This window comes from Oryzias latipes, chromosome 5, assembly GCF_002234675.1.
Source record: "Oryzias latipes chromosome 5, ASM223467v1".
NCBI classification, from domain to species: domain Eukaryota; kingdom Metazoa; phylum Chordata; class Actinopteri; order Beloniformes; family Adrianichthyidae; genus Oryzias; species Oryzias latipes.
The window spans coordinates 31,598,313-31,613,852 of record NC_019863.2 but is presented as its reverse complement, the minus strand read 5'-3'; the positions used below and the strand labels follow the sequence as shown (position 1 = coordinate 31,613,852).

The window sequence follows — 15,540 nt, the reverse complement described above, 5'->3', positions numbered from 1 at the left end:
TGAAAGTTAAATTTCTTTAAAAGATGTAAAATCTTTTAAATATATATATCTATATCTATATCTATATCTATAGATATAGATATATATGGTGATTTGGCCATTTTAGTGAGTTGGCACATGGGAGACTAAACTTTCACATTCAGAAGAAAAGAAGTACCAATTCATCATTGCCACAATATCAAATATTAACAAGAATAAAACTGTGGTCCATACTGTCACCACTGAGCCAGACATTAAAATGATGACCTCTGTGGTCAAATCAGGTGTTTTTGCTTTCAGAGAAGCTCAGGATTTGCTCATGTTTTAAATTGTCTTTGTTTGTGTATTGTGCTTTTGGATGAAAAAGATATGTGCTTTTTGATCGTGTGGAGGTTGAGATGTTAATCAAGCATGTTTGAACACCCACAGAGACCGAAGAGGAGCTTCATTAGCCAGGATAAGTGAGGACACCTGTGTTCAAGCAGCACAGGTGTGCCGGCTCTGAGAAGTTTGGAGTGCCCCCTTCACACAAAATTACCAAAAATTAAAGTTCCTCTCTGACTTATTTCATAACGTGTATCAGAAAACACTAGATTCAAATTTGTGCTTAAACTTGTTAAGAGTTACCAAACTAAAATTATTGTCTCTGAAAGTTTTTAGTCTAAATCCAACAGATTGGATGTTTAGGCTAAATGCTGTTCAGTGTAGGGTTGAGTCCACAAAAAGGGTTAGGGTTACATTAGCAGTTACATTAGCTGTTAATGATCCTGTAAATTGAAGAAAATGTTGCATAAATATTTCGGAGCGAAAAATGCCTGATTTATTATTGAAAATGAAGTCTGTGGGTTTTATCTCTGGGTACCCTGCTTACACCCAACAGTAGCTGGGATAGGCTCCAGCAGCCTCTTAATCCTTAAAGGGATTCAGTAAGAAAAAAAGATAAATATTAGAAGTAATAAGTATACACAAAAGACTTTCAAATATGATTAAAATGAATAATGTTTGGCCTTGATTACAAAAGGGGTTTATTCAGACGTACCTCTGGTTTGTCAGAAGATTCATAACCTAAAATGTGTCCAACACAAGAGGCCTTCAGCTCTGATCTGTTTGCCCAGCTGTTGGACAGGACAAGTAAAAAAAAATAGAAGTACTTAGTACTACGCTAATTCTACTATTACATTAACTACACAATGAATATTCCAACAGATTCTGACATGGAGAAAGGTGTCTTTCTGCCGATATATAACACTTAATAACTTGAGCTAAAGCTCAGGAGCTAAAAGGTTAACAAAGATTAAAGCAAAACATATAGCTACTAAATTTGTATGAGAATCACAAAAAGAATTTTCACAAACTCACCACCATCTACTTTATCAGAACCGAAGGTCCTCAAAGTTTTACATTTAAAAAAAAAAAAAAGGTTAACTTGTCACCAATAGTCGCCAGTCATCTACCGCCAGCGCTCGTAACATATATAACCACATCGGTTTAATAACTTTAAAAGTCAGAGCACACCCGTGTAATGAAATGCGTGTCTCCTCCGCACAACGGTGCATCCTGGATCAAACTACCAGCAAAGGGATACCCAGCCTTATGTTGCTACAGCTCCTCCTTAAAGAAAAAAAAACTTTTGGACACCACTACAGCTTCAAACACCCCTACAATTGGAGTAATGGGGAGGAGCCAAAGAGGAAGAATTTGGATTTGGCCTTGGTTTCTCATGAGACTCTCGTTACCTTGCAAAAGTGCAGTCAAGAAGACCACAGAAAGGGGAAAGCATCAATGGGAGCATTATTCCAGGCCTCAGACACATTCACCTCATTAACGGTAATCTTGACCTGACCTTCACCTTCCCCTCTGATTTTTTTAGTTCAGGAATAATGAAACTTTCAATATCATATTTTTGCCTTGTCTGTGACACGATAAAAAAGTTCATGTAACTTTGTCACAGCGAACTGAATGTCTACTTTACTGCAGCATAAAGCAAGATCTGCTACAACCAAATACCTTTAGTGGATAAAACAAATGCTAAAATGCCAGTGTAAGGAGGAGACACAGATCCAAACCATCAAAATTCTGTTCATTTCTCACAAGAAAAGCCGTACCCGACTGGAACTGTGAGATGACTGTGGGATTAGAACCACTGATGTGAAGACATGAAAAATAATCTCAGTGCATAGAGGGATCTGCCCAAGGGGTGTGGATCTATAGCCAACAGAAATGCGGCAGACAAACAGAAGTGACTGTCAGAGCTGCTATCCAGAAAGAGACAAGAAGCATCTAAGAATACATTAGGAAGACGGCTCGCTAGGATGAACTGATATGAATGCCCGAGGCAGCTCAAGATAGAGGTTGGTGAAGAAAGTCATTGGGTACATCCGGACCCTTTAAAAAAAATCCTTATCTAATTTTCTTATGCTCTTTTCCTTGACCTCTTTGGAAAATGTCATAGGATAAAGGAAAGGACTTTGGAGGAATTTGTAATGACTCAGGAAAAGGAGATCTCAGGATCGAGAGAATTTGCTTCAGGGTATATAATGCTAAAGACAGCATTGGGCCTTATCATCCCTGCCACTTCTATAAGTGCCGACCATTTCACATCTTTAGGGTCCTTGCTGAGCAAAATGACGAATTTGGAAGTACCTAAACCTTTGAACGGACTGTGAAGGGTTGTGCAGAGGTATGTCAGTGCAGCACAATCAATGTAGACACTCCACACAAAAGCAAAAGAGGCTAAACTCCATCACAGCAGAATTCTGTGAATTCTGAGAAAAGTCAGAATTTTCTATGCCCTTTTTTTTTTTTTCTTTCTCCATGGCCCTAATCCTCTTCCGTAAGCAAGTGTACGGAAAAAAACTCGTAATTTTATGAGATTAAAGTGGAGGTGAGAATACAGTGCAGCAGCAAGTGAACGCCATGCAGCAGCAGAGCAGACTGACTAAACTTAGTTGAACAGGTGAGCTGAATGTTTATTGATAACGTTCCAAATGATTGGAAGCTCATTTGTTTGATTTACGATTCATTCATGTTTTATTTATTGATGGGTGGTTTGCAGGATCTCTGCAGCCCGATGAAGCTGTCGCAGACGGCGTCGGTATCCCTGCAGCTGTCCACTTGAATCCTTTCTTCCTCCATTAAAGACAAGATCTCTACGTCTGTGTGACGCATCCGTCTGAGGCGGAGCAGCACTTTTTGGGATTGTCAACGTTCTAATGCTAATATAACAGACTAGTTTCATTCCTCTTTATTGTTTTCTGTTGAAACGGGACGTTTCATCTGGACGAGGGAGCGTATGTGACACTGTTTACTTCCGCATTGGTGTTCGGATGACAGGTTCATGTCATAATGTGACAAATGAACTTCAGGGTTTGTGAATGAAAAGGAAAATAACGGCTGCAGCGGTCCTCTACACCCAAACGTGTCTCTGAGCTCCTTATTTTACATATGAAACTCCGCTTTACCGACACCGAAACCCCAGAAAGACGGCTACACTGATAATAATCTGATTTTGAGTCGCCAAAAGGTTCGGAATCTCTGTTTTTTAAACATATCCGGAAATAAAGCTTCACAAAAAGCTCCACATATTTCATCTTCTAGCTAGCTTTGGTGTTTTTTACTCATTAATCTAGGACTTTTTTCTCGTAAGTTTACGACTTAAAAGGCGTAAATGAAAAATAAAAAAGACAGAGCGTTAGATGCAGATGTCACTAATTGGAGAGCTGGGTACATTTATATTTTTAGACAAACGTATATTTGTAAGAAATTACGTTATCCATTGAGAAAACACCCTAATCTTGTCCAAATATCACGTAGCTCTCAGGAGCGCCGAATAGTGAAAACTATTTCCAAAGTGTTTCCAGTGCTCTTTTAATTATGATTGATTTATTGATTTATTTTAAGCATTGTAGTCAAAGCAATAAATAATTTACACAGATTTATAAAACTCATTACAGAAATTATTGAATGCATAGATGAAACAAACAAAAACAAAAAACACTTAAGTCACATTTGCTTAATTAAATACAGTGATCATTAACTGAAGTCAAGTAGAGCTTGATTTATTGCTTGGAATGGAGCAGGAAGAGGCAGTCTTATATAATCCCACCCCTTACTGAGTTCTATAGTTTTACATATTTTTTGTAATCCGGTTCTGATCCGATAGATTCTTTTCAAGTTACTGAATCCAGTGCCTAGTAATGATTGATTATCTTCAGAAAACACTCATTCATGATTTCAGTAAACAGTATCTGTAACCAATATGTAATGATCATTGATAATTAGAACACATGATCACATTAAACCAGTAATTATTGCTACACATTGCAGATCAAGTAAAGAAAATCAATATTATTCATTGTAATTAAAACATTTCACTAATCATTATTGCACATTACAATGTAACACTCATTGATTGTAATTAAAACATCTTTGATTATTTCACCACAATCAAGTTCACACATGTCTTAGGAATTATTCAAACACCTGTTGATCCTTAAATCCTCTTATCTCCATATCCTGAAATCAGAGTTTCTTTCTACATTTTCTCGACTATTTGGATATTTGAACATTGTTTGAGTTCATTACTGAACCCGTTCCAAAGATTAGTGCCACACACCGACACACAGAAACTTTTCGTTGTGGTTCTTATCAGTTTGATCTTGAAGTTCCTCCATCCCCTTAGATGTTCCTCCTTCATTTTCTAAGAACTGTTTTTGGATGTTGAATGGTAACGATTTTCCACTGGCTCTGTATAGAAGATGTGTGGTGTGAAAATCCACAAGGTTATACAGTTAAAAAATTCTGGATTGATCAAATATATTTTTTGTATGATCAAGATATCCGGCTTTATGTAAAATTCTGACGGGTCGTTTGTGAAATAAAAAGAGAGGATGTAGTGAGCTCTTGTAACCCCTTGTGCTGTCCTAGGCCCTTTAACATTGGGAGTTGGGTCATCTAGACCCACTAGACCAGAGGTGGGCACTGAGGGCCGCAGTCCTGCATGTTTTCCAGCATACCCTGCTCTGGCATGTTCTGATTGGCTGGACACACCTGAACCAGGTAATCAGCCATGAGTAGGGCAAGATTATTGGCTGGACACACCTGAACCAGGTAATCAGCCCTGAGTAGGGGAAGAGTATCTGGAAATCATGCAGACACACCGGCCCTCGAGGCCTGGAATTGCCCACCCCTGCACTAGACAGTGCTCTGAACCTTTTTTCTTCAATGATTTGTGATCTTCACTGGTGTCCATGGATTACATGAAATCTTTCCACCTTTATCCACCTTTGTCATGGTAGGGAGAACACGTCAATGGAAGGGGGGGTCATCTAAGATAGCACAAGGGATAATTATTCCCCCAAATTTCTATACAGTAGGTGAAATTTCCGTCTTTTTAAAGAGTTTTTTCCTTACTGTGAAGGGGGGGTCTAAAGGCAGGGATCTCCAGTTTAGCTTAGTCAGTTTGTTAGTTCATTTTAGTATTTTCCTGTTGAATTCTATGTATTCATGATCCTTTTGATTTTATGTTTAACTTTTTCAATTACCGATACGAAGCCCATTGAGACGACTGTTGTTGTGAATTTGGACTTTACGAATAAAATTGAATTTAATTGAAATATGGTAATATTAAGGAGCAGTACAATAAATATCTACTGTTGTATTCTAATATATGTTTGGATCCATTTATGATTGAAATACTTTTTGAGACTTTAGTTTGTATGTGTCTCATGTGAGGCTTCCAACTTAGTTTGGTATCAATAAAACCCCCAAAGAATTTGATTTCTGTAACACTTTCAATAAAGACATTTATTGTAATGGAGAGCATCGCATTGGCTTTGTAATTACCAAAAACCATCACTTTGGTTTTATTTAGGTTCATAGGGTAATTTGTTGTAATCCAGCCATTATTTGATTTTGTTTAACTCTGTGTTCACCACATTAATAAGTTCCCTATTTTTGTCTCTGGGATAGAATATATTTGTGTCATCATCAAATAATAGGAGTTTTAAAAGTTTAGAAACATTGAATGTAGTGGGCCCAGAATTGATCCTTGTGGGACACCACAACTTATCCCTTTGGCTTCTGATGTAAATTCATCAATCTTGACATTGTTTTCTTCCTGTTAAATAGCTTTTGACCCAACTTAGCCCTAGTGATAATAATAATAATAATGGATTGGATTTATCTGCGCTTTTCAAGTCACTCAAAGCGCTTACATTGTGTCCATTGTTCATTCACTCCTCATTCATACTTGGTGATGGTAGCTACTGTTGTAGCCACAGCTGCCCTGGGGCAGACTGACAGTCCTCTTACACCATACACTTCCAGTTTGTCAATTAGGATGTCATGATTAAGAGTGTCAAATGCTTTTTTTAAGTCAATGAAAATTCCAGCTGCATATTTCTTTTTGTCCAGAGCGCTTGTGATTTCCTCCACAGCATCAATGATAGCCAATGAGGTTGATCTGTAGCAACTCTCTATTTTCTTCCGGAAATGCATGTCCTTCTATTTTTATTAATTAAGACACACCATGATCATCATCATCCGACAGCAGTGTTGTTCAGAATCAGCTCAAAACCATGAATTCCTCTTAACTGGCTTTAGAAGCCCATTTTTTTACAGAATTTGTGCCTCATTGCAAAGATGTTGTGCATATAAACATAGTTGGTCTTTTGGAAACAGCCATCTCAGGTAATCATCATCTCAGAAAAGGGAGGTGCTTGTCTCCTGCTCTCCACTCATCTCACCTGCTCCTCCTTCCCAATTAAGCACACCTGTTGCCACTTACCTGATTTCCCAGTGATACTTAAACCTCCATCGAGGGCTTTTTCTTTTTCCACTTTTTGGCATCTCTTCCTTTAATCCTTTTTCAGCTATTCCCAGCTGTTTTTGAGACTCTTTGGAAGACTTTTCCAGCTTTAATTTGCTCCGTCTTTTTAATGGCCCTTCTGCAGAAAGCTTCCATGCATTTCGGTTTATCTTGCATTCTTTGGAAACGTTTGCCTTTTTCTCGTGCCTGTTCTCTTCTTTGTACTTCACCCTGATGTTCTCATCAGTTTTTATTTTAACTTAATTATTAGTTAAAGTTTTAGACGGTTGCACTTCTGATGCTATTATTGCTTCTATCAGAAATGGTCGCAGTGGCACGTTTCTGCAGCTTACATATGTGGAAAATATCTGCCATTAGGGTTCAAGATCTGTCAGCATCTGATGCAAGCTGGTGACATATCAATAATTGCTTCCCAGTGCCACTATTAGAACATCCTCAGAGCACAAGCAAGTGCTGATTGAAAAGAGGAAAGATAATGATGGTTAATAATAAGCGGGAAAACTGATTAACTCATGGCAAGGATCTCTGCCTCTGCCTCTCCCCTTTCCTCGCTGCTTCTGCTGTGTCATTGAATCGTCTTGCCGCTCTGATAATTACTCTTTTGTCCTTTTTGACACTTCAATGATTAATTGCAGCAACATAAATGTATATATGGACCAATATGTGATTGTTATATTTTCCAAAGGGTTTGAATTTGTAATGTTTGTGAGGTGGGAGAGACTTGGCAGTGCACAAAGTGCAGGTGCTTTCATCACTGTCTATTCACAGATAAATGCAAAGCTGTTTTCATAGCAGCCCAGCTTAATTTCACTTCTGTCTCGGCATTGAGTGCAGACTCCTGCTCAGAATGGCATCTCTTATTCCGGTGCTAATTCACTTTAGAATGAAATATAAGTGGCTTGTGTCTGGTTTCTTTGTCTGTACTTATCAGACTATGAAGTATTTGGGGATTTGCAACAGTGCTGTGATTGATAATCACTTTATTGCGTGCAATGACACTGTTGGAGAATAATACAACTGCAATGCCAAACACACTCAAATCCTATTTTACATGAGACTAGCACTACTTAGCAGGTCCCAGCCCGTATTAATGTACCACCTAACAAGCCAGCGTTTGATTGGAGACATTGTTGGCGGGTATTACATATCTGCACATGTTTTCCATTCTTTTCAAGGACAGATTTAACGGTCTTATTTCTGGTGTCATTCTTGAACTTCAAATAACAATCCTCTGGCCCATAACTATTACGATGCACTCTAAAGATTTTTCAGTATTCGCACAACAACTATAAAGAGATGGGCGTTTCTGTTTTCACTGCAGCCAGCAAATACGTCCTTGGAATTTGTAACTGTTTGGAAGTAAACAACCTTTTGGAAAAATTAAGAAAATAAAACAAAAAAAACTGATATGGACTCCATAAATGTCTGTAACCGGGAGGCAACACGGGTTTGTTTATTACTGAAAGAGAGTTACGCTCTGGCCAGGGTGGAAAGTAGTACTTGTGTGCAAACATTGACTGTATCTGAGAACTGGACTGAGTGGCCCCTTCCCCCCTGGCGTTCCCAACAGGAAATACCCGCTGGACCCAAGAAGCCAAAATCCCAGAGGCTTTTATAGAGAAATAAACAGCTGCTGCACACAGTCAGTGATACCTTTTTTTTTAAACATTTTCTTGATAATCTTATTTTTTATGATATTTTTTCTGTTGTTCAAGTTATAAACTGACCAATCAGATGCCTTAATAAAAGTAGGTGGAACCTGCTGGCCCCCACGTCCAAAGATCAAATTGTTTGATAGATTTTGTGTAGCCCACTTTCAAGTGCTAGGAGTTAACTCCCGATTGGTGGGAGGAGTTACCACGGAAACAATGACTCACAGCACTGATTGGATCAATCCCTGCTTAGGGACGACATCTGGCTCCTTCATGGTGGTGTCGTATGTTGAAAAAATGACGACTGAAGGCACTTAATTTGGTTGGAGCCAGAAATAAGCCATTTTCTATGAGTGACGTCACTCACTCTCTCCAATTCTCAGAGTCGATGGTGCAAAATATTCACTCAATTACATTTAAACAACATTGTTACCGAGTAGATTTTTTGTACTGTTACCAAAGTAACAGCACTGTTACAAGCACTGGTTTACCTGAAAATCCCCTCATTGGTTGTTATCTGAGCAGAGTGAGGATTCTTCCCTAATAGATCGTCTTTGCTCAAAGTTAAGGGCGTTGCTGCATTTTTGTTGTGAAGGTGAACTCACCTGTACTCCTCTGATCGTTCAGTTTGAATCGGACATCAGGCAAATCGTCTGGCTCCAGGAGCTGCAGCCGTGTTGGCATTAAAACATAGGACTTTTTAAAATAAATCAGCGTGGTCTGACTCTTTCTGTCTGCATAACGTTTGTTTGAACAAATGATAAAAGGTCAATTGGGTTAAATTCAAAAAGCATAGCAAACCTGCTGCTGTTCAAAGTATCTAAACCATTAGGTGTTTTTGCTTTGAAATGCTTATACATTTGACAATTGATTAATTCTTGCCTTTAGGCTTCTCTTGTACACTTTATTTTTACTTCAGTAATATTTTGCATGCTATGACATTTCATTTTCTCATTAAATATTGAAATTAAAGACTTTCCCACCTGTCATTATGCATGTTTGCACTGTTTGGCTATCTGCATATTGAACTCTAACAATATTTAACTTCATCATTCATTATCAGTGCTTTATTAAAGTATGTTAAACCTTTCATAGTAGCTGCAGTTTACTTATTAAAATGTCCACATTAACCAACCAGAAGCTGTTTAAAAAAGCGTCTGTAGTCATTTCATAAAAGATTAAATGTTTTTCTGTTTCGATTATTTTTAAAGATAAAACAGGAAAAAGGCTGAAACAGAGCTTTGTTAAATAGTATTGAATGTATTCTCAAACCTTCATTCATTCATCTTCTGAACCCGTTTTGTTCCTCTCGGGGTCACGGGGCTGCCGGAGCCAAACCCGGCCATCCATGGGCAAAGGCAGGGGACATCCTGCACAGGTCGCCAGTCTGTCGCAGGGCTATTCATAAACAGCAAAAATCTAGCCTACTGTCTATGTGCCTTCTCTGCTGAAAGGCAATGATCCCTGTCATGGCTAAAGTTATAGACCAGAATTAAAGAATTGAAGCCTCAAATGCTGATTCCTAACATGATAGCAACACTTGGTAAATGGCGTATACTTGTATAGCGCTTTCCTTCCCTTCTTGGAAAGTCCAAAGTGCTGTACAGTCACAGTTCTATTCACACACACACACACTTATGGCAGCTCCGCCTTTGAACACTGGCGCCAACCTACAACCACCAGGATCAAGGTAGGGTTCAGTGTCTTGCCTTGCTCAAGGACACTTCCACACATGGGCGCACATACCAAATACCTATGCACCATGACCTCACTCTCTTGAACCTTTTTAAACAAAAATTAAATCAAGTAAATGTAGCTCATATGCTTGATTTATAATTGCATACATTTGTTTTTAATCAAAATCTTCTTGAAATGTTTTGCATATATTAAAGGATCTTTTCCTTTTAGTATACAGCTACCCTGCAGGTCACTGAAAGAGGATTTAACCTTTAAGTTTTCAATTGTTAAAAAATAAAATGAGTGTAAAAATGTTTTCATGTATTTAGCAATATGTAATGAATATTTAAAATGGGGGGAAAAGGCTTTCATTACCATTTTTAAATCAACTAGATTCTCAGTTTTCAATACATCAGTACTTAGTAAAAGTACACATTTCTGTAACCTTTTCTTCTGCCAGTGAACCATTTTTGGTGATAAGAAAGAAAATCAAAATCACTTTGCTTCAAAATGAAGAAAAAAAACACACATATTTTACCTTTTTATTTTTCTTTTTTTATCAATATTAAAAAAAAAAATGTTTTGGATGACACACATTTTATTTCTAAATGCAACTTAGTGACTCGTTCTGGTTCAGTGTTTTGTTCTTTTAACCTGCTTTGAAGAATTGACCTTTTTGTTCTGCCTTTATATTTTTATTGAGTTTCCTTAGTGTTATTAGTATTTTTTTATTTTAGGTTTAGTAATAAAAGCTGATTGTAACCCCTCTTTGAAGGTAAACCACATTTTCTTAAGTAACGTTTCATTCTATAAAGATGCCTAATTATTAACAGTTTCCTATTATTTATATCTTTTAACAAAACCTTTATTTTTTTTCTTGCCAGCAGACAAAGGAAGGGAAACTATAATGAACAAACGCCTGCTATTTTGCAGATGGCAGCAGGTCCACTGTTGCACTGAGGCAGCCTTAGTGAAAGCTGACACAGCAAAGGAGTTTAGCACTGTGTTAAGTCATAAGGAAGTTTAATCAATGTCCTTTCTGCCTACAAATTGTTTTGTTAATGTATATGGAAACTAATCAGTTATCAAGATTTACTGAATTAATTCCCCGATAGGCCGGTCTATAGCCAGCACAGGTGTTGCTGTGTACACACAGTATTTTGTTGAACAGAAACTACAGAGCAGGTGCCTGGATGTCTCTAATCTAGTGTGCTCTCCCTCCACCTGCTGTGATAAGTAATGAGGTGGTTCAGTGCGCGCTGAAGAGCAACATTTGCCAGCAGATGCAATGGGGTCATTGTGTTCAGTGCTAACTGTTATGCTTCCCGTTGGGCTATTGGATTTTTAGCCATGGCTCAGCAGCTGAGGTGACCACCGATAATTGGTGATGAATATTTCAAAGCTCATTTAGAAGAAAAAAAATGGAAGTGATTAGTTGAAAATAAAAATCATAAAGCAGATCTAAAAACGAATGTAGTGATCAAATTATTGAGACTGCATTACTATCCAGGAAGGTTGGAGCTTTAAGCAGCTGATACTAAATGTCCATCTAAACATTAAAGACAAACGCAGATGAAAATAATGTTTTAAACATGTTTTCTGATGATGGAGGACACTGAGAATGCTTTGAAAATGCATCAGAAGATGAGTGGAGTGGGAATTTCATAAACATCTACAGGAAAACTACTTTGTATCTCTCCTACAACAGTTCAGAAAATGGGAATACCAATTTGAAAAAAATGGTCTTATAGACAGTAAGTGTTGTTTAGGTCGACGTGACCCCCTCACAAACTAAAGGTAAAAGGTTGCAGCAAAACACTAATTGGGGAAAGGTTGTTAAAGCAGATTTTTTATTTATCTGTGGTAATGACGACAACCAGTATCGTTTAATGGTTTTGAGCAAGGGTAATTACTCCCATGTGTATTTGTAGCAGCAGCTCTGACAGACTGCTACAGTTTATAGTGTTTGCTATAAATACTGAGCCTTAACCCTGCAGCAAAATGTAGCCTGTAATGTTCTGTCACTTCTGAAAAAGCAGAACTCCAACAAGAGGACAGGCCAGCAGAGTCGGTGCTCATCCGTCGTTTATTTGAAATTAGTTAAAATAAATTAGAATGGACGGTAAAGCCTCACTGTAAAGGTTTTCCATTTCCATTTGGTAAATGAGGTTCTGTGAAAATATCTGAAAATGAGATTTAAATTACTTAAATATGTCACTAAAAGTCTGTGCACGAGTCTTTTGTGTGATGCTTGTCATTCTTGATTTCAAAATATTAAAACACTAATGGATATATATATATATGTATACATAGAGAGATACATAGATAATATAAAATAAGGCCAATGCTACTTTTGATCTTGAGAAAATTGGACGTCCCCCAAACTGATGTACTTTCCGTACTTCCTGTCTGCAGCTGGATCACATCAACATAACAGAGACACAGAGACACAACTTGCAAAGTAGTATTACCGGAGGCAATGAGGAGACAGCCTTGTTTCCATGCTAATGCAGCTACCTGCTGAAATGTGAGCTTGAGTTCCCCTTCAGGAGATTAGACAGCCGGATATTTTAATAGAGCTATGGAACAGGGAAAGAAATCCCATAATAATAGGGAGAACTTCAGTTTATGGAAGAAATGGCAGATGAGATTTTAAATAACTGGTAGAAACATGAGTTGTGACAGTGGGGACAAATTCTGAAGAGAAGTACAGATTAAATAAATAACATTGCAATGTTTTATTTTGTAGGAGTGCATTAAAGCTCTGCAGTTTTCAATATAACCTTTTGAACATTGAGTGTCCTGCCTTTTTCCACCAAATAGCAAACACATAATTTTAGATTTTCTTTTAGATTATTTTCCTGGAGAATCAGATCAAAAACATTGAAAATGTTAAAGAACTATAAATCTACACACAAACCCCCCCCCCATGTTTTAGACTTTGAGTTCTAGGAATAGAGGTGATTGAAATGTTCCCCCAATACACTAAAAAAAAAGGAATAAAACAATTGGCAGAGTATTTTTTATGAGACTTTTCTCATTTACTTTTCAGCTGTAATGAGAGGCTACAATAATTGTGCAGAATCAAACATGCCAGTCACATGCTGCATTGCATGTTCCTTCAGACAGAAATATTCCAAATGTAATCTGCTTGCTGCTGTTTTCACATTTCTCCAGAGATTTACTTCAAACTCCAGTTTAATTGCTTCACTTTGCGGAGCTTTCCTGAAGCAACTCTTGTTCTCCTGGTGGTACGCTTCAGGATGTAGTCTTGATTGGTAGTCCGAGTATACACACACACACACACACACATACACACACACACAGTTTAGAACCCATCTTTCCTTGTTAGGTTTACTAACCTTAACCTAACCAGAAACAGTCATGTACTCTATTAAAAAAAAAAAAAAAAAAAGATTTATAACTCAGTAGTCTCTGTTTTTTTCTAACTTACCAGACCTTTTTGATCTACTGTCATAACAACTCGTGTCCATGTCAGCAGCGCGGCATACCATAGTGTTTTATGGCATAAAAACTGCTGAGAAAAAAAGTCCAGAACAAAAATATCCAGTGTTTTCAACACTGCCAAAGCTACCTAATCATAGAAAAAGAAATTTGATAAATCAATGCAAGCTTATGCAGGAAAAAAACAACCGGCTTCTACGCCTGAAAGTCTGTATGCACAACATAAGTGCACGTTGCTTACATTAACCTTACAAATACTTCACACTAACCACACGCATGACAATGGTACGTTCCGTTTTATGTCCCTTGTGGTGGTCGTACCAAGAGAACTACAAGACACTTCTAAGATGCAGCTGGATGCATGTGATTAAAGCTTACTATTGTATTCTATTGTAAAGGGAGGTTAAGGACGTATATTAAACTTAGAAAGTATTAAACAAGTATTAACCAATCTTTACACAAATTATGGGATGTTATGGGGACTCAAATGGGATTGTATTGTAGGATTAACCCATTTACTTTGCTGGGATGCTGAAACTCCTGACTGTCTTGCATGTGGACATCATGGGGCAAACAAGTGTAGGACATTTTTTATTTTATAGAAGTTAAACTTTGGAAAAACGTTTCTTTTTTCTATTAAAGCCTTTAAAAAATGGAAGCCCCACCCTGCTGCATCGCCAGATTTGACCTGAAGATTTCGGCCAATCAGATCAACCAGAAAGGTTACCGCCCCCAAGTGACAAACACACACCCTGAACACTGCTCACAAACCCACCGAGCGCAGTCAGAGCTTTACGCTCATTCGGTTCCTGAATACAGTAGCTTGGTTAGGAATTCAAACGTGCAGTTTTAAAATGCGGGGTCGCTCGGTTAGCAGTAAGCCTCTGCGGTTATAAGAGTCGCTCGCTCTGTTCCTGAAAAAATCGCTCAATTATCTTTGCGCTCGTTCAGTTAATGGCAGCCATGAGACGCCATACGTTTCACACAGTAATCAGTAAAAAATTGCAAAAGTTTCGTGTTAACGTTTAGAAAAGGTGTTTTTCAATCAAATTCTCATGAAATACATGGCTCTAACTTTAAGGATATTTAGCCACAAATATTCACTCCTTCCTCCTGTCTCCTCTGCTTCAATCCTCTTTAGGTGTACTTCAAACGTGATGGAGAACTAATAGAAGTGATTTCCTATGTTCAGCCCTCCACCAGTGAGCAGGGGGGCACCTCGGCGGGGGTGAGGGGGGCCCGGCCGCTGATCAGCAGGGACCTGGACGACACCAAACTCCACCGTTCCCTGTCACTTCTGGACCCAGAGGGGCGGTCGGCCCGCCTGTACACGGAAACCCCCCAGCGTTTCCACACACAGGGCCAGCAGGCCTACCAGCCCAGCCCCGCCACAGAGACCATCCCAGAGACGGTGGTGAGCCGCGAGTTTCCCAGATGGGTGCACAGCACGGACCCTCTGTACTACTTCAGCCACATACATGTCCCCCAGAGCGATGGCTCTGTGGTGGTGCAGGCCAAGCTCACCTGGACCCTCAACCCCCAGCTAGACAACGACGCTCTGTTCAGCTGCGAAGTCAAGCACCCGGCGCTGTCCATGCCCATGCAAACAGAGGTCACGCTAGGTGAGCAGTGTGCAGACTGAATGCTTCTCATGCTCTCTCGTGTTTTCCACCACCTTCACCTTCTATTCTCATTACTTCTCCTTCGGCCGCTCAGAAACACTCCACCAGCCTTCGCACACACTTACTCTATTTCTCTCGCAGGTTGACTCTCCTGCAAATATACTCTGAGCAACACTGATTTTCATTTGATGCAGCTTAATTGTGTTACAGCTGAGCAGATTGCAAGTTTAGTGGCGAATGCACAAGTCCGAGTGAGTGACAGGCCAATTCATCGAGCTGTCTGCTACTAGATTGAGTTAAACCAGGACCGTTATTG

The 15,540-nt window shown here is 38.8% G+C and overlaps 1 protein-coding gene across 1 annotated transcript in view; it reads left to right on the top strand.

Moving 5' to 3' along the window:
* Positions 1-15,540, top strand: part of LOC101166218 (immunoglobulin superfamily member 21) — a gene marked incomplete in the record, with an annotated part of 226,269 nt that overhangs the window by 185,233 nt on the left and 25,496 nt on the right. The window contains 1 exon segment of the mRNA XM_023955299.1: positions 14,744-15,224. Coding sequence (XP_023811067.1) covers positions 14,744-15,224 — 481 coding nt within the window.